Genomic DNA, 18,365 nt, shown 5'->3' with positions numbered 1-18,365 from the left:
GGGCCTCATTTCCCTAAAGCATACTAAAACGTTCTTTAAGGTTCTCTCAGGAAGCATTATTACTTTGCGAGATATTGCCCTTATTAATTTAAGAAGTTCTGGAAAATCGACGCAGATCAACAGGCGCCTGAACCAAAACTAAATGCATCAGAAGGGAGGAAACACTGCGCGTGCCACCTACTGGAATTATATCAAATTACATATATTTCTCTTGCAATTTTACGATGCATGGCCGTAGATTTAGCCTACTTAAATTTTGTCAATCGCAGTAGTTAGGACATCACCATATGATGTGGGCAACCTAATGTTTATCGTTATCTCTAAATATTTAAATTGTGTGAACCTATAGGCCAGTTTTTTAATAGACGGATGTAGACTGTAGAGATATAAATTGATGAAATGAATGAAGACTACATTAGTGTCATCTCAGGTATTTTTTATTTATTATCGAACCAGGCTTCAAGTATGTTTAACAATGTTGTTTTACTTTTCTTAACTTTGTTCAAAATTATATTGTCATGTCCTACTTGCACTCCACTCAGCTGGCACAATTCTGAATTTTGACTTGCTGGAACCCAGCAACTGAGAGTGAAATGTGTAAGGTAGATACGTTTTATAGTGGGTTACAAGCTTTGCTCTTTTATGAAACCTTAAAATGAAAGTATTCTCATTCGATTGTTAAACCACTGTGAATAGAGGGGCCTTAAACAAAAAGTTCAAAAGCAAGATAGCTGAGACTTTTTAGCTTAAGAGCAGCCTCGTGAAGAAGCTCTTGGGGACATAAAAGCAAGCTAGATATGTAGCAAACTTACATTGGTAAGAAACATGGCATTGGACAAATGATGGAATAAAAAATAGATCAGTCTCCCTTTAATAATTTACATAGCCACACATTTTCTTTCTGACAGATTTAAGTCTGCGAAAAAGATGAGGTAGAATGTTCAGGACTATTATGTTAAAAAAAAAAAAGTATGTTAATGTGTCAGCTATATAGGACACAGAATGACTGTGTGGCATGAAACAGAGAATTTGTCTTAATATGACATCAAGATATAGGCTATTTTGACTGAATGGAACTGCACTAAGACCGAATGAGAAAAGACAGATATCCAAGATCATTATGGTATTCTGCGAAATCTAAATTCAATTAATTTTTCTTAGTTCTAAAATACGGACTACCATTTTGCCACCAAAGCCAACAAGCGTAATTTACCGTTAGGTGGCAGTGAAGTGCTTTATCATGTTCGATGATTATGCCGTTACCAGGTGTACACCATACAACACCAAAATGAAAATAGATCAACTTCATATTAATCGTTCAAAACACGAATTTAGTTTTCTGATAATGTGATAAAATCTGGTCTTTTATAATGTGATCCATATCCAACAAGTGTTTGAAATACACCAGGCCTACATCATACAACTTCTGCTTGTCTCACGCGCGGTTTAGGCAGCAGTGCGCAAAGAAATGACAGTTTTTAGATTTTTTTTTTAAAGTTTTTAATTAATGTCACATTTAACATTTAATATTTGACTACTAACGTTTTTCAATGTCAGTCATCCAAAATGGAAAGCTCACATCTTTGTCGTTAATATAGCTCGCAGCCATCCCTATAAATACGAGATATTGATAGACGTCCAAGTTTTAAGGTAGGCTACTTCATGGGAGATCATTCTTGTATGGCTGTTAACACGGTAGCCTAATTTAAAACGACCTGTACATTTTCGTTACGACCATTTTAAAATGTTGGTCTAAAAAGACAAGACTCCGCGCTAAACCAACAAGCTAAAAATGTTCTGTCGGGAGCAAACCGTTTCGTTTACATGACACCTCACTAATTCAGTCTATGTAACACTCTTTCCTCATTACACTACAATTAAATGCACTAAAAATGTTAATAGTTGCCATCTGTAAACACAAAGTGTATACATATTTATGCTGATTTTATACTTTTGTATTAATAATAATTTTTTTCTGTACCATGTTGTAAATTATTTTAGGTACACTTGAGGTTCATTTGGTTGAAAAATGATAACAGATTTTAGCACATCGGAATAGGTCTCCTCCTCCTATGTTTCATGCCAAGCATAAATTATATGTATATATATATATACTTTTACCTTTCTGTTCGATTAGGCTATTTAACTATGTTGATAAAAACTGAAAGAGTTCCCGTTCTTGACACCTGTTTCCTCGCGTTCTTGTGTAATCAGCAGCCCTGTTTTTAATGGAGGTTCCTCCCCTGACGCAGGAGTGGCGGGTGGGGACACTCGCATTCTCTTTGCTTGCTCAAAAATCTCCGAGCCGCTTGAATCAAGGGGTTTAATGGGGGGTCGAGTTTCGATCCAGGTGGGTTCCGTTATCTCTTTTTCTGTGATTTCTCCTTCACTTGTGAAATATGTTGGCGCTTCAGAATTGTTTCCTGGCGAGTGTAAGCCCCAGCCAAACTGACCGGAGGCGGATTTACCATACTGTGGTGGGCTGCAGGTTCCCCATCCTACGGGATCGGTGTAGTAACCCAGAGCCCGACCCGAACCCCCGTTACCAATAAGAGGTAACCCCTTGACTCCTGCAGCAGCATAGGACAATATAGTGGCCGCATTACTGGCCAGATCTGTAGCTGTGACCGCATCGTAGGTCGTGACAGGAAAATCCAATCTGTTTGCGGAAGCTGTTGCAAACCATCGCTGAGTAGCGGCCGTGGAACTGTCCTCTGTTCGCGCGGGAACAAGCGTGCTGGTAACCGGAGCGATTCGTTCAATACCAGGAGCAGACCCAAGACTAGGATGAAAGCCAGATTTGGCATAATTACTGACGAACTGGTCCGGGAGAAAAGAGTTCGCCATGGCATAGCGTGCACCAGGCATGGTCTGAGAGCGAGGGGAGTCACAAGGTGATGGGGTCAGTCGGTCAGTGTCACATACTGAATAAATTCTGCAGTATAGAAAAAGACATAATGCTGTGAGAAATTTTCAGAGAACTGCTTGTAAAAGCAAACTATCATTTCTGCTCAAAAAATATCTAATATGCGTCTTCAAAAGTTAGTCCTGTGCGTGTCGACTCGATAATTACCTAATGTAATTTAGCTTCTATTAATTAAATGCGTATGATTTTGCAGAAGTATTGGACATTACCATTATCCGATAATACTGTCGTCTAGTATGATCATTTGATGAAAAACGAGTCATATGAATGAAATCCTTCTTAAATAAAATATTTACTCTTCAGAAAATCATACGTTGCTCCAAGAAACGCATCACAACTAGCAAGCCCTTGATCTAGCCAGTGAAACCCGGAAATTTATTTGAATACAAGGTCTCTCACCTATTTGATTTTCAGCGATTTCAAAATTAGGTTCCAAAATCAATTATTGACTAGATGACTATTATTAATATTATTAATAGAACCGATCTTGATTTAAATACTCTATGTTAAAAGCCGTAGATATTTTTAATTCGGCGGAAGTTAAAGCAATTAAGAAAACGAATGAACAAAAACTAATTTAAAAGAAAAAACAAAACTTACGTGTCATAGTTGTCCCGAAATCCTTTGGCAAATGGATTGTGATCAATTTTTAACTGGGTAATCTAAAATTGCAACGGAGAAAAATCAGCAGATTCATTAGACAGAATTTGCGACAAAGAAGCCTGATCTTTCAAATATTCAGTCGAATCCTTACGTCTGTGTTCTGGTAGGCTGTGACCGCAATAAATTGCGTCTCTGGGAAAGTAAACGTTTGCGCTCTCTCTGGTTGACTCGAGTCCTCTGTTCCATCCTCTTCCACCTCGACCACATGTACTCTGGGCTGGTATTTATGAAGGGATTGAAGGACCACCATCTGGATGGAAGAGCCGACAAAAAAGGAGGCCGATAGAAAAAAAAAGGTGTTAGTGAGTAACTCGAATTTAATCATCACCCTGTTAGGCTACTTGCGCAGCAATGGAGGAACCCTTGATAAACTGCCCATGTGAATAAATAATGTTCTCTCAAAAATAAGATGCGATTTGACTTAAACCATAGTCATTCATGAAAATGATTGATTTTGCACACAGTGCTAACATTGAAATAGACCTATTTACCTTTAGGCTATCCACATTTTCTCCATGAGTAAAATATATTTGGATGAATCGAAAATGCGAAGTCATTCCCCGAGATCAAAATGTATTTCTATAGTAATTCAAACATATACAAATAAGCATCTGCTTTTAAAAAAATATTCGACTTTCCCTCTCGTTAAAATGTTCTCACCTGACCAGTGTTATTTGAACCTCCTTTGTTGTTCGTCAACTTCAATTTTCCAAATGAAATCTCCTGTCGCATCCAGTGCGTCCCAGTATTTGGAGAATCTGGATGCATGTATATACGGTTTCCTGATTTCAGAAAGCGCATAAATAAATATAACAGGTAATGTGAAAAATCTGTTATCTTCTCTTTTATCTATCTATAAACAGATTTGCCAAAAGACTAATTCTTGTCAGCACCATTACGCAATATGAACTGCGTTTTAGTAAGGTTTTGTAGCCTAGATTTGTTTTCAAAGTTCAGCCTGACAGTAGCGATATTTTCGAAGTATCAGCCCACTGACGAAGCATACCCGTTACATTGGTGTCTGCTTTTCCACACGGTACCCACTTTCCTCCTTGGAATCTCCAGTGATTGGGGTCCGCCAGAATAACATCCACAAATATGTTATAATACGCAGTCGGATCCAGACCAGAAACGTTAAAACTTAAGTAGGGAAACATCCGCCTATGAAAACAGACCATTATAAAAGTAATACTGGAACATTTGCAAAACACGTGTTTTTCGCAAAAATAATTTTTTATCACAGTGGTCTATGCATTTAAAACTGTTACTCATTCTAACCACAACAAATTTTAAACCTTTTTTGGAGACAGTTAAGGAAAGCCGACCCACCGTCCTTGTTTGGTGATAATCATCTCCGTTTGATGTCTGTGAAATTTAAGCCAAAGCGCCCTGTTGCACAGATAAATCTGCGCTTTACCAGACCCGAACCCAGGTTGCGCTGGGGAGAGGTGGTAGAACGCGCCACTTTGGTAAGGGTGTCCATACTGTTGTGTGTAAGAGTAGCCCGGGCTTGAATAGCCCTGTCGAGAAGGGCTGCTAAACAGTCCGTTACACGCACCATTAGTAATGATCGGGTGATGTGTCATGTAATGGCTTGGACTTCCTATTGCTAAAGTTGGATGAGATGGCCCAAGCTGACTCGGATAAGGGAACATGGCATCAGAAGAGGTAGAGGCAGGCAGCCCTTGGCTCGGCTGAGACAAGTGAAACCTATCTGAATTAGATCCATCGAAATTGACCCGGATATCGGATACTGTGTCCTGCGCTGCCGAAAGTTTACCATTCTGATCTTCCTTAGAGAAAGTGTCTGCCCCCGAGTGTTTCGTCATCCCAGTGGAGAGTTTTTTGAGGGGCGAGTCTCCCTCCAGGATGTCACAAGAGGATGGGATGGGATGGTCCTGTGTGGTGAGCTCAGAGACGTCGGTGACAGCACTGTTACTGTCCACATTCATCAGTTTGTTAGTCGGTCCAGATGACAGAGCTGAGAGGTGCAGGTGCATTGCTCACTGACAAAGTGCGTCTCTCAATTGCACGCTTTCTCTTGACAAGACCTCGCCTACCATAATCCGTGAGAATACGCCTACTTGTGAACCAGGTTGTTCTCTGCATCATTAAATGAGGACTTGAGGCAGGTGGTTTCGCCCTATTAATGAAAGCGATAAGAAAATTTTCTGAATTTTGGCAGCGCGTATGAAATGGTGTTTGCAAACTGGCACCTTGACTCGAATTTGGGATAGTTGGTTTGCCATTTTAGATGCATGTAAAAATAAATGCCGCAAATGTGCATAAACGAGACACTGGTCCCTGGTAATTGGCTGACTCCGAAAACAGTAAAAAGCTATTAAATTGTGCGCCCACTTGTTGTCCCTTCATAAGAACATAAAGCACAGTTTAATATTTCTGCAAATCACCGACAGAAATTTATTTTAAATGAACTCGGAATATTGTCAAGCATTTCAGATTAAAGTCAGACGGAAATTAGACTACCCATTAGGCATAGAGCAGAAAGGAAGGTCCCTAAGAGTTCATTTTCACAGAAATTATTCTTGTAAATATGAAGGATCACCTGTAGTCATTTTAAGTCTATAGGTTACCGCTTTGCGATGACTCGGCTAACAAATGACGTGCGCTCTATTAACCTGTGGAATTATGAGGACATAACAAGCTTAAGTCACATACAAAACTAAATATCAGAAATTACTCTTGAATCTTAACAGAAAAATAACCACGAAATTCGTAACGAAGATGGTCAGCTCGGAATTAGAGAACAGTAGCCTACGCCTGTGACAGACGCACAAACGGGGAGTGAAAAGTGGATTTTTCTGCCAAATCAAGACAACATACTGCACAGCCAGACAGACGATAAATAAATAAATAAATAAAATACGACGCATTAGCATTGGCAAAGAACAAATTGCTCTGTTTGCTTTTACAATAGTATGTACATGGTACAACGAAGTTTAAGATAGGACAAAGCAGCTGAGACTTTAAATCAAGTTTATTGACCTTTCTTTCAGACATGGACATACAAAACCGGCAATATTCAAATAATAATAGTACCAAAGGCTTCAAACTGCTTTTTAGTTCACTTCGTCCAGAAGTCAGGGGAAATTAAACGTGTTTCTCTGATACAAAAAGAGGAGCCTTTGTATCAAAACTGTAATTGATGTCGGCATGGCTCACACACGCAGCTGTCACTCCTTATTGGTTCGCGCTCTCTCTCCTTGAAGGCTCTTAACGGAATAACGTCTCTCTGTATAACGTCATCATATGTCTATGCCCACTGCAACATATTCAGTGGTTGAGTGTATTGTGTGCACATAAAGAGATGCACAAAACAGATAGATGAAGTCTATGTTGACAGGTTTTTATATAATTTTATTTCTTAAAAAGACAAAACAGACAATGAATATGAACATGTTATGCACAGAAGAGCGTCACTGGAACACCACGGTGTCCAACATGGCTGCTAGGCACTGCACAATATTGGACGTCATCAGAACGTCCACATGTTCCTCCAAATGCCGTTTGGGATCCTGTGTAGAAAAATGAGGAAAGTCAGGAAAAGAAGGGTGATGCCCCTGTCACAGTGTCAAGGAACAAACTGTTTGTCTAATATGCCTGTTTTGTTATTTCTGATCCCAGGTTCTGTGCAGCTTGATTTAAAAAAAAAAAAGAGTCATATATTACTGAAATCTATTTTTAAAATCCAAACAGTTCAAAAGCTACACACAGAAGACAAAAGGAGAATAAACAGCATTTGGGCTTCTTTAATCTGATGTTATTCATTGGAATTACACTTCCAGTGACGGTAATCCAATTAATTGATTGGCAAACTACTAAATCCACAAGCCTAATCTCTCTGTAATAATAATGGAGAGCGAGTCAGACTTATAATAGCTATCTGAAAAATCTCACTGAAGAACACTGAAGGTCATCAGATTGGACTACATGTCAGTATCTGAGAGGCTGTGCTGCTTTACCTGTTTTCCCACATTCTTAATGGCCAGCTGTTCCGGGGTCATCTTGTCTTCTTCCTCTACAGCCTGAATAAGGAAAAAAAAAAAAGAAACTCATTAAGACTCAAGTCTCACCATCTCCTTATTTCAAACACGTTAATACTCATTCTAATTTTTAAGGATGAATCAAACAGCTGATGTCCAAGGTATTCTTGCCCATCAAAAAAATGTAAAAATGGCTTAAAATCAGAGGAAGCTGTTGTTCTTTAGAATGGAAGAGATACAGGGGAGGAGATTTATTCCTGGAAAGCAAGCAAGTGTGAATCTTTGACCTTTAAATCTCCAAGGTTTTTTTTTTCTTTTTTGCTAAATTAATTATTTATCTTCTGACATCATGGTTTGTTAGGCCAAATGAAACACAAGCACAAAAAACCAATTCAGTGCAGGCAGTTAAGTAGATTGTTAGTTTGAGAACCATCTCCATGGTTACATGGTGATCCATACTCTCTCATCAAGCGATACGTCAAAAATTTGCAAACCCCCTCACCATTTACCGTACTGTTAGGGAAAACATTTCAAAGGCTTTCTGAAACACACCTTAACTACTTCCTTAGATAACAGGTATTCAACCACTGTGAGAAATACTCAAGTGAACATCATATTAACTTGGGTTTTTTTTTTTTATAAAACTGGGGAGCTCTTCTTCATATACAATAGCAACATCTATCGTTTCCATAGTTACCTTATTGTAGTTTTTGGCAAGCTCCAGCATCTCCTTGACAATTGTCTCATTGAGTTTACAGTGTTCACTGTAGTCTTGCAGAGTCAGTCCCTCCATCCAACTCTTCTTGTGCAAGTTCAACAGCATCTGGTCATGAAAGACATACAAACGGTAGAGATGTCAAGCACTCATAACATTCTCAGCTACTTACAGTTAAGGTCTTTTTAAATCACACTAAAGAAACAACATTCCTTTCCATTCTAAGTTATGAAAAAGGAAGCAACTCAAACCTTTTGCTCAAGCTCATTCTTCCTGTAGTTGATGGTGATTGAATAGTAATGTCTGTTCAACCCGTGAATTAAAGCCTAGAGAAAAGGGAAACGGTTTCATGAGCAAATTCATAAGACCTTTTTTTTTTTTAGTTTGGACACAGTTTTCAAAACTAGGCCAGTGAAATTTATAGGAAAAATGACGTAACACACGTTCAACAGTTGCTGCTTATGGACTCTCTTTTTTTCTGTGAAGCAAAGATGAGGATCTGATCACTGACCTGGATGGAAGGCTTGTTCAGATGGCCCAGGTTAGACGTGGTTTGTCTCGGTTCATGACCCAGAACCATCATGTTGGCATTGATGAGTCTGAATGCGTCTATGACAACCTGTGACAACAGAGATGTGTCAGGCAAAGACATACTCGCTTTCTACACTCAACCCATCAGTTTCCACTAAATCCCTCTCAAATGAAACAGTCGCATAACAACAAATACTCATGATCTTCCCATGACCACTGACAGAAAGATCAGTTTAATCCAGTCAGTGATAAAACATTCAAGAGAGGAAGAAAGAAAAAAAAGATTAGGGAACTTGAATGGAAAAGAGACATAAAGGAGTACATTTGAAACGAGTGAGTGGGCAAATCGGAGATTGTGGCCAACGCCTCGTCCTGTCACATCAGCAACACGATAACAGCGTGGAGACTGACACTGGGCAGAGAGCTTCACTGAGCACTCCACACAGGTACATGGCATATAAGTCATACTCTGACACTCAAAATAGAGTCAGAGAGATTCTCCATTATGACAGCTGAGTGAGCACAGCTAACACAGTCTGCGTGCCGATACAGAGAGCATGCCTGAGCTGGCGGGAAGAATGGACCAAGGGCAAACAGAGAGAGAGAGAGAGAGAGGTAAGGGGAGAGCAGCGCAGACTCCAGTGAGGGGAGGGGAGTGTGGCACGGTCCAGAAGAAGGCGGCGGCCTAGGGTGTGATTACAGATATACAATGAGAAAGATCAGAGACGGAGATGGCTGTATGTGCGTTAGAAAATAAGAAAGGATAAAAGATGAGAGAGAGAGAGAGAGAGAGAGAGAGAGAGAGAGAGAGAATAAAGAGCAACGGAGGGGCGGTCATCCATGGCTTATTTATTTGTGAAGTCATGACAGGTAAAGGCTTCTGTAGCAGAGACATGTAAAAAATTTATGTAGATGCATCTAAGATGGTCTGTGACTTATTTATATGGTTGTTTACCACATGTCACTTTGGTTACTGTGCACAGAAATACATCCCAAATCTTTTCTCTCTCAAAAGACCACACTGGAGAATAATGGCCATACCATGACAACGTGCTATACTTGACACACGTGCACTACACATGACTGCGAAAGCTCTGGTATGATTGATATTCTGTTTAGAGTTCAGACCATACCATCATGCAATCTCAAAACACCCAAGGCTCTAAAATCAAATATATATTTTTTCTTAACTAAACTTAATTCACTCAACTGTAAATCTCAGACTGTCCCAGATTATGGAACTATTCATAAAATAACACATACACACACACACAGACAGAAATATACAAGAATGGTCAATTCTTCTAAGATTGATGTAGAAACCACTGACATACTGACACTGGGTTTCACAGTGGAACATTCACTGGACTGTTCCTTCTAACCGACCAGCCTCGTTACTGCCGGAGACAGTCCATGTTGTCATATTCCTCCCATCGCTCAGCCATCATCTGCTATGGGCTCATTTCCTATTCTTGAGCCAGTTCTTCATGCTGTAGAGAGACAAGCCTGGTACACTGCCCAGCAATGCTAATTTAAAACTCCCAGACACACTTCCAACCAATTAGTGACTAATACTCAGGCTTATAATGCTCCTTATCAGCACAGACAGACACATACACACTTGAAGCACTAAAACTACACTCCTCTTTGTTGTTTCCTTCTCTTGAAGAAAAAAAAGGGCTTTTGAAAACCACACGCGCACAAAAAAAGAAAAAAGATTTGAAGACGTTTGTTACTAATTGCTGCAAACAACAGTTTTTCTATGAAATCCTGTGTGCAGTCTGTTGTTAAAACACATTTTTTAGGCAGAACAGGTGGTTGATTTGGATTGGCTCTCAAGTTTTTGTTTTACTTTGTATTGACTAACAAACTGGCTTGTGCCTGCAGCTTCACACAAAACCAGAGGCTCTGTAGTACATATAGTAAAATGTCTTGACCAGGGTAAAATATTCCAGAATCACACCTTTAACCCAGTTAAATGGTTGTCCCCTTTTTCCACGACCAAGAGACGTTAAAATGAAACAGCAAACAGTGGCAAAACACTCATTTTAAGGTTAAAATGTAACAACCAAATCCACTCAAACGCAGGCACGCGCACACACAAGTGCACGCAAACACCCAAAGGTACACTTAAAAACACCTGAAAATGGTTCTGACCTATATTTGTATTTGACCTTTTAACAAATTGTATGTTACGTGATGTGCCGAGGTGCGGCCTCTTCTTCTGGGTTTGTCTTTTTTTTTGGGTGGGGGGGTTTTGTGTCTGGGGCATTGTCTTGTTTCTCTAAGCACCACACCCACCCCTCACGTCTCACTCATCAATCTTTAAAAACGACATTTGACTTATTATGCACTAAACGCGTGAAGAACCCCATGAGTGCCATCGTCGGTGTAGATAACCTTAATGAATTCCAGTGAAAAAATACGCCTGAAGAAAAGGAGGCTTTGGTCGGTAATGTTAAGTGATACTGCCTGGATATGGACTGTCTGGTGGAATGAGAAGACAGTGACAGTGGGCGGGCAGCGTGTGCACTCTGCAGCGCTGTCTTTCCGTTTCCAGGAGAAACTCTTGTTTGACAGCTGCCGAGTGTCTGCCCCACACCCCCTCAGTGAGAATCCTGTTAAAACCGTGGGGCAGATGCATACGCTCGACGCCGTTATTAAAGTAAAGAGTGATAGTGGGATGTCACCGGACATATGTGCATGGCTGAGGTTGAGCATCTCGCTGTGGATCTGTGTAGAGTTTACTTAACAGATACACCGCATGGTGAAACAGAGGTATTACCATCCAAATGCATCGCTCTGCTTCGCATACAACAGTTAAGTCCCCTTACTGTTCATAATCTCTGAGAAAATAAAGCAAGTTGAGTCACTATGACATCAGGTTAAATGTCAATGCTGGCGGTATACTGAGAATTTACCTATGCGAACATCTCTGACCGACTGAAGTTTACAAGTCTGTATTTGCAGTGACACACAACACTCTTTAAGCGTGCCTAAAACACTCTAACGCAAAGGATGTTTTCAAGTAAGGCAAACTCCATGCTGACGTAACCCATAATATGGATACAGGCCAACACTACGTGAAGACTTTCCTGATATCAGTCATTTAATCAATCACGGTCTGGTATCCTCATCTAACGAGTGCTGGCAGGAGATAAATGTAAGCTACTAAACCGCGCACTCCACACACTTTGGTCTGTCTGTCAATTAAACACAGGCTTTGGTCTGTCTTTAGGTTAAACGAAACATGCAGCGGCAACGTGACAACGATCACGTTGATCCTCACGCGACGAAAAGCGACGGCGTTCATGGAAATGCCATAGTCGTGTAACTCGGTTTCATCAAAATTATTCCCGCATTTACCGTTGCCAAGAGAAGGAAAAAAAAAAAAAAAAGCAAAAAAAAAAAAAAGAAAACGCATCATGGTACAAATTTCTGGTCGTATCGTACCACCGCATCTGAGCTCCGACGCTCCGGCCAAGACCAAAGGTTGATATCTCCTTCAATCAGTTTCTAAAACCCACAGCTTTAGCACTCCAGCCCCTGCCATCCTCTCCCTCTCTTACTATTCTCTCCATCCCCACCCTCCCACCCCTCCATGTGGTGGAGGGAGAGATGGAATTGCCTCACACTTCCTCACACAGCTGAGAGAGGTGCTAATAGAGCTGCTCCCTGCTGTCTGCAGACAGGATATCACACAGAGAGGCGCGGGGGCCAGCCAACGGCAGGACAGGAGGGAGCAAACGAGCACGGGGAGGGGAGAAAAGACGACGGGAGAAGAAGGAAGAGGAGGAGAGACAGAGATGGTTAAGAGCGGAGACCTCAAAGCAACTAAGAGAGGAGAAGAAGAAAAGAGAAGACATGGAAGAAGTGAAGGATGAAAACTTTGTGCTATGTAAGCAGGACGGGGGGAAAAAAAATGGAGAAAAAAAAGAGGAGATACAAAAAATATTGTGTGTGTGTGTGTGTGTGTGTGTATACAGACTGTTACCTTTCCTTTGACACTCTGAATGGGGTCCACCACCACTGCTACAGCACGTTCAGACAGAGCCTCAAAGCTCTGCTGTGTGTTAATGTCCACACCAGACAACCAGCATCCAAAGCCAGGATGACTGTGATACCAGCCAACCACCATCTCCGGCCTGTCACACAATCATACAGTCAATTACTCTGACAAAACAAAACCACTCCCTCCAATTTTATCTTCATTTCCATTCCCATGCTGCACTATGCTGCATTAAATCATATTTTTTTTACAAACACCTGCGTTAATATTTATCTGTAGATCAAATGTAAATTGTCTGTATTTACCTTCCCGTCTGTTTCAGCATGTCCAACATCTTGGCTTGAAACACAGGGTCCACAGCCTCCACACTGACACCCTGTTCATTCACACATCAGTCACATCACTTACATTACATTTACATTAGGCAGAAAGGTATGTTAAGAGCTGAGAGTTACGGGTAAACTTTAAAAATCTGTAGAGAACAATTCAAATTGTTTGCCGTTTCAAAATGCCTCACGAGGACTATAGCCTAACGCTCAGTATATGTAGTGTCGCTTTTTCTCAAGGCAGAAAAATATTTTACTCCTTACACATGCCGAATTATACATGAGTGCTTGACTTCAAAGATCAGACAGACAGATAACATAACCCCATGTCTAGAGTATATTTCCTGTTTTTTTAACAACAACAAAGACAGGGAGCTTAAAAGTAGAGAAGGAGCATTAGGAAAACCTGTCCTGTGTGAATGTTGTCTGATAAAACATCACACTAGTATCCTAGCGATAACATTTCTCTGGGTACATGTGGGATAGACACGGCTCGTAGGTGAGGATGGTGTTAGTGGCTGTGATCAGCTGACGGCGTTGAGTCAGTGTGACAGCAGCGGACTGGCGGGTACTCACCGTTCCAGACTGAGGCATGGCAAACACGTCTATCACACGCACGGTGTAGTCATCCACAAACTCTCCCAGCATCAAACCCATTACTTCCATAGGCACACCAGCACGCCCATGCTTCAACATCTGCATTCACACACACACACACACACACACACACAACGTCTTATTTATAGCAGAACAGCAGACAGTGCGTAATATCACGTTAAAGATGAAAAAAAAACTAAATAACACCAAACTCTGTGTGTGTGTGTGTGTGTGTATTTGTGTTTTTTTTTTTACCTTGAGAAGAGCCAGAGAGGAGATGTAAACTTGCTCAGCTGTATCCACAGCAGGGGCATCTGTCGGAGGACCCTGGACCAAAAAAACACAACACTCGCGTTAACCTTTCCGTGAATCAAAATGTGCTGTTCACCAAACTTTACATTGCTGTCTCAGATTCCGCATCAGTTGCGAGTAGCACAAAATGCGAATGAGACTGAGGAGAGAAAGAAAAGTCAGAATCAGTCCCTTAAAGGCTTACGCTAAACAGAGGTCACAGACAGAAGGGTGAGGCCATCACCATGAGCAGGCGGCTCCTCAACAAACACAGTGACCATGCCATTGTGAACTCTGCCCTGCTGTGGACCGTCTGCATATGCGCAGGTCAACACGACCTCCAAACAACAGCATTGCTCTGGCCGACCTCTGAGTGCACTGTGTTATGTTTGTCTTCAACAACGAAATGAGAACAACTTTCTCTGCCCGTCTGAGAAAACTGTAATGTCAAAGGGTAAAGTTCAGCTCTGCAACCAACAGCCTGAAACAAAAAGTAACATTTACGCGAACTCATCTGAGTCAGTTCTTCTCTATGAGAAACACGTTCACACCGTTCAAGGGAATCATCTCGCTTTCCCCTAACGCTGTGAACCGGTATTAATTAGCTAGCGAGCATCTCATTACCGTTCTTTCTCAAAACACCTGTTAATGAATTGTCAAAACCAGTGTTAGTACAAGCCCAAAGGAGCAATGTATGAAAGAACCACTGCTGTCACTCTGCTCTGCTCTCCTCGCCACAGCACATATTCTCATCCCCACTGCAGACTAAAGCCTGTCACTCCGTATTCCAGACTCCAAGCCTAGACCCTGCCCGCTCTTCAGACTGAATGTTTATAACTACTTCATCACACTGAGAGACATCTTTCACTGTAACAGGACTGACATCTTAGAAAGAAAAGAAGAGAAAAAAAAAATGATGCCCAAGACAGTTTTACAGCAGGTGCAGGAGAAATTCACACCATAGAGAGGTGTTGGCTATCTGGGGTGTCTGATCAACATTCGTTTAAAAAGGTGGGAGAACAGAGTGAGAATAACGCAAAACAAACTGCAGTACTGCTAAACATACGGGAAGGAACGGGGGTCTTTGTGCTGCTGTATCGTTCAGAGCGAGGGACCATAACAAGTTAGGTATGAGAAAGAGAGAGCTGAGCGCAATCTACTGAAAAAAAAAAACAAAACAAGACCATGTAGACAAGCGTCAACCTGCAGTTGCATTAATTACTGATTGCTTGCCTTATATTACAATTATGAAAAAAGGCGAGTAGTGTGATTAAACACAGCATTAAAAGCTGACAAATGATATGCTCATCAATGTCAGAGGTTAAAAAGAAAAAAGAATAAAGAAATAAAAAAAATTGAGAGAGAGAGAGTGAGAGAGGCGCGATCAAAAGAAAGAACAAGCTACGAGTCTTTCCTCCTCCTCATTCTCCTCCTCCTCCTCCTCCCCTCTCCTCTTCACAGAATGAATGTGAGACAAGCAGTTAGTTGAGGTGTTAATTGGCAGAGCTGGAGCGAGTCATGGGCTCCCTCCCCACCGGTCTAGGTCTGCCAGCCTGGGCCATTCCATATCTGAGGGGATTACTCACATACGTCCATTCAAAGCTCATCTCCAAAAATAAGAAGCACAGGCCTGCTGCGTTTGCATTTGCTAACCTCACCAACATTCAGATCTCACTTGCCAAAAAAATGTAACAATTTCTGCCCCCCTCATAAGAAATATAGATATAAAAATGAACTCGTGTCACATTGCCATTTACCTCCAAGTTTAAAAAAAAAAAAAAAAAAAAACTTGATTCCTACAATCTTAATAGTACCCCTTGACATGGATTTCAAAGGATACATTTCAAAGGAATGGCTGAGTCTTAATAACTAACCGGTGACGCAATTTCTGTGCTGCTTAGAAATGCTGTTCAGAATTAGAAATATAACACATTTTATTTAAAACGGGCTATGGGGGATTTATGCACCATACCTGTGACTTTGGCAAGCAAGGTGTTTAATTACTATGTTCACACCATTCAATGCAGATGAGACATAAAAAGACTGATTTCTCCTGGTAATATTTACAGAATATGTTTGTTACTCATTGAACTATATATAGTTGACCTGGAAGAGTTCTTTATATGTCGGAGTCTGGCTGGCTTGGAAGACAACACGTTAGAAATAGTTAAGATCATTAGAATACTACTGTGTTTGAAAGTGTCTTGGCTTCAGTGTGCCATAAACCGCAGTAAAAATAATCTAAAATTCAAGCATTTGGGCACACTAAGCTGAGGACATACTAGACTGACACCAAATTCAGAGCGTCCGTTCCCCTACCTGCCCAAGTCCAGGCATCCCTCCTCCAAGCCTCAGTAGCCGGTCCATGATTCTGTGGGACTGGAGCCGGTAAACACACAATTAATATTCACTAATAACATGGGCTAGATGCCCCAGAATAAGCCACAACGTTTAAAAGAGACTTATACTTTACGGACAAACATTTTCACGTTAGGTTACTGCCGCTGGGTTAACATTTTTTTTAGCAAGTTATCGTAGTACTTTGCCGCTCCGGACACATCCAAATTATTTAAGAAAACTTGGCACTCTGAACTAGTCAGTCAACATAGGCTGAACATTTGTAGTGGTATTCAAGCAACTAGCTTGCTAAACGTTAGTGGGAGATTCAAATGCATGTTGACTACAAGAATGATGTCAGCGTAGTGTTTTAACATTACAGCTATAACCAAATACATAGTTCCTCAATTTCTCAATCTGCTGTTTACTAACGATACCTGATCATTGTATTTAGCTAATTCTGTTTCTGGAGGCAAGATTAGCTGAATCACTTGCTAGCCAACCAGTATCTTGTAAACTGTACAAATACATGCCGGCAAACAATGACTACTGAGTTAACACCTATTAAATAGAAAGTTACCATTATTTTCAACCTATTACGTTGGAGATGTTATGTAGATATTGCTAACATTCGTAACGCTAAGTGATTCTGTTAACATTTGCTAATGGCTAGCTAAGTGCTTGACAAGAGGCATCTCGTTTTAATGTTTTGGCAAACTAAATTACGCTAGACTGCTCACAGCAACAAGTAAAGACTCATACTCTTTGCACAGCAAATTCATCACCTTTCTCAATTTTGGGTACCTGTATAAAGTAGAAAAATCCTCAGTTTCCTCAGTTGTACGCTTATTCGCGTGTGTACAATGAATCAGCCAGAATTAGCAATGTAAAGTTTGAGATAGTAAGACACGTCCAAAATGGCCGACTAGCACACATTTTTTTCAAAGTAATAGTCCCTATACGTTTTAGTAATTTATTATGTTTGTACCTGAATTACGAATCGATGTGGATTTCGGTGTGAATGTACAACACAATTCAGCATCGCATACACTGTATTGTTGTTATGGCCATCTCAGATTTCGAGCCTTTCTGTAAATGTGAATTCAGTAAAACTCCATCTTCTTGCGGGATTTTGTTTCGGCCATTCTCTATTATATATCACAAGATAGAGGTTTTCTGGAGTACGTATTACAGCAGGGTCTGACCTCGAAAGCTACAATGAGGAACATATCCAGGAAATGTTGGTCACCTTTCCTATTCATTTGTGTCCAGCTGTGCATGTAAAGTTAAATAAATCACTATCTCATACATACTCGGGGTTTAATAAACGAGGTTTTTCACAAATTTTCTCTATGCATGGTAAAACCTTGAACTCTGCGGAAATATGCCATGCTGCTTTACACTCAAATATCAGAAATATTTGTTTTATTTAGTCCAGTGTCTGATTAATCAAATCAGCTATAATGTCCTAATTTTGTTACTGATTAGTGATTCACATAAAGAGCAGAAAGACTATTCCACTTTTTAAAGCTGACAGACTGTTGACACATAATTTTTGTTTCTTTTCCCCCCTAAAATGTGTTGATAGGAAATCAACTGACACTTAACTGCTCTTTTCACTTCGATCTTTCATAACCAGAGTGTCACTAACCAGCATCTCAGGTACTTTGTGCCCTCTTTTGTTCCTTATCATTGTGAGCCATATGCAATCCAGGATGAAACAAGGGAAAATTCATTCAAAACAGAAAAGGCAAAGTCCTTATTTGTTTAATTGTACACAGAGAACGAAGTATGGCATGCAGAAAGAGTACATGATAAAGTGAACCCATTTTCAAAGTGAAAAACAAGAGCAATAACATGACATGACAATAATAACAATGTTGCCATCCGTATTCATGTTTTGTTCTTGCTCTTTTAACATTGCTGATTTTTCCAGACACTATGTTCTCATTAACTTATAATCCTC

At 40.5% G+C, this 18,365-nt stretch overlaps 2 protein-coding genes across 2 annotated transcripts; both read right to left on the bottom strand.

The window, feature by feature from the left end:
• Positions 1 to 2,142: 2,142 nt before the first annotated feature.
• Positions 2,143 to 5,589, bottom strand: tbr1a (T-box brain transcription factor 1a). Its single transcript, XM_030772062.1, has 6 exons — positions 4,919 to 5,589; positions 4,596 to 4,750; positions 4,250 to 4,371; positions 3,681 to 3,839; positions 3,527 to 3,588; positions 2,143 to 2,935 (listed from the first exon to the last, which is right to left on the bottom strand). Exons 1-6 carry the CDS (start codon positions 5,587 to 5,589, stop codon positions 2,143 to 2,145), a joined length of 1,962 nt encoding a protein of 653 aa, XP_030627922.1.
• A 1,217-nt stretch (positions 5,590 to 6,806) lies between these two features.
• On the bottom strand, positions 6,807 to 17,285 carry psmd14 (proteasome 26S subunit, non-ATPase 14). Its single transcript, XM_030771354.1, has 11 exons — positions 17,204 to 17,285; positions 16,382 to 16,441; positions 14,027 to 14,098; positions 13,751 to 13,870; positions 13,154 to 13,224; positions 12,834 to 12,984; positions 8,820 to 8,927; positions 8,560 to 8,634; positions 8,291 to 8,416; positions 7,573 to 7,635; positions 6,807 to 7,125 (listed from the first exon to the last, which is right to left on the bottom strand). The coding sequence occupies exons 2-11, from the start codon at positions 16,427 to 16,429 to the stop codon at positions 7,027 to 7,029; spliced, it is 933 nt and encodes a 310-aa protein (XP_030627214.1). The 5' UTR covers positions 16,430 to 16,441; positions 17,204 to 17,285; the 3' UTR covers positions 6,807 to 7,026.
• Between the last annotated feature and the right edge of the window lie 1,080 nt (positions 17,286 to 18,365).

This window comes from Chanos chanos, chromosome 4 (genome assembly GCF_902362185.1).
Source record: "Chanos chanos chromosome 4, fChaCha1.1, whole genome shotgun sequence".
NCBI lineage: Eukaryota > Metazoa > Chordata > Actinopteri > Gonorynchiformes > Chanidae > Chanos > Chanos chanos.
The sequence above is the reverse complement of the archived record's forward strand: the minus strand, read 5'-3'. Positions and strand labels throughout refer to the sequence as shown.

Coding starts and splice junctions, on each gene's coding strand:
- tbr1a (XM_030772062.1), bottom strand. CDS start 5,589: ATGCACCTGCACCTCTCAGCTCTGTCATCTGGACCGACTAACAAACTG. Junction 4,751..4,918: donor ATTATCACCAAACAAGGACG/GTGGGTCGGCTT, acceptor CTGTTTTCATAG/GCGGATGTTTCCCTACTTAA. Junction 2,936..3,526: donor TTTCGGGACAACTATGACAC/GTAAGTTTTGTT, acceptor TCTATACTGCAG/AATTTATTCAGTATGTGACA.
- psmd14 (XM_030771354.1), bottom strand. CDS start 16,429: ATGGACCGGCTACTGAGGCTTGGAGGAGGGATGCCTGGACTTGGGCAG. Junction 8,417..8,559: donor AGAATGAGCTTGAGCAAAAG/GTTTGAGTTGCT, acceptor TTTCATGACCAG/ATGCTGTTGAACTTGCACAA. Junction 7,126..7,572: donor TTAAGAATGTGGGAAAACAG/GTAAAGCAGCAC, acceptor TTTTCTACACAG/GATCCCAAACGGCATTTGGA.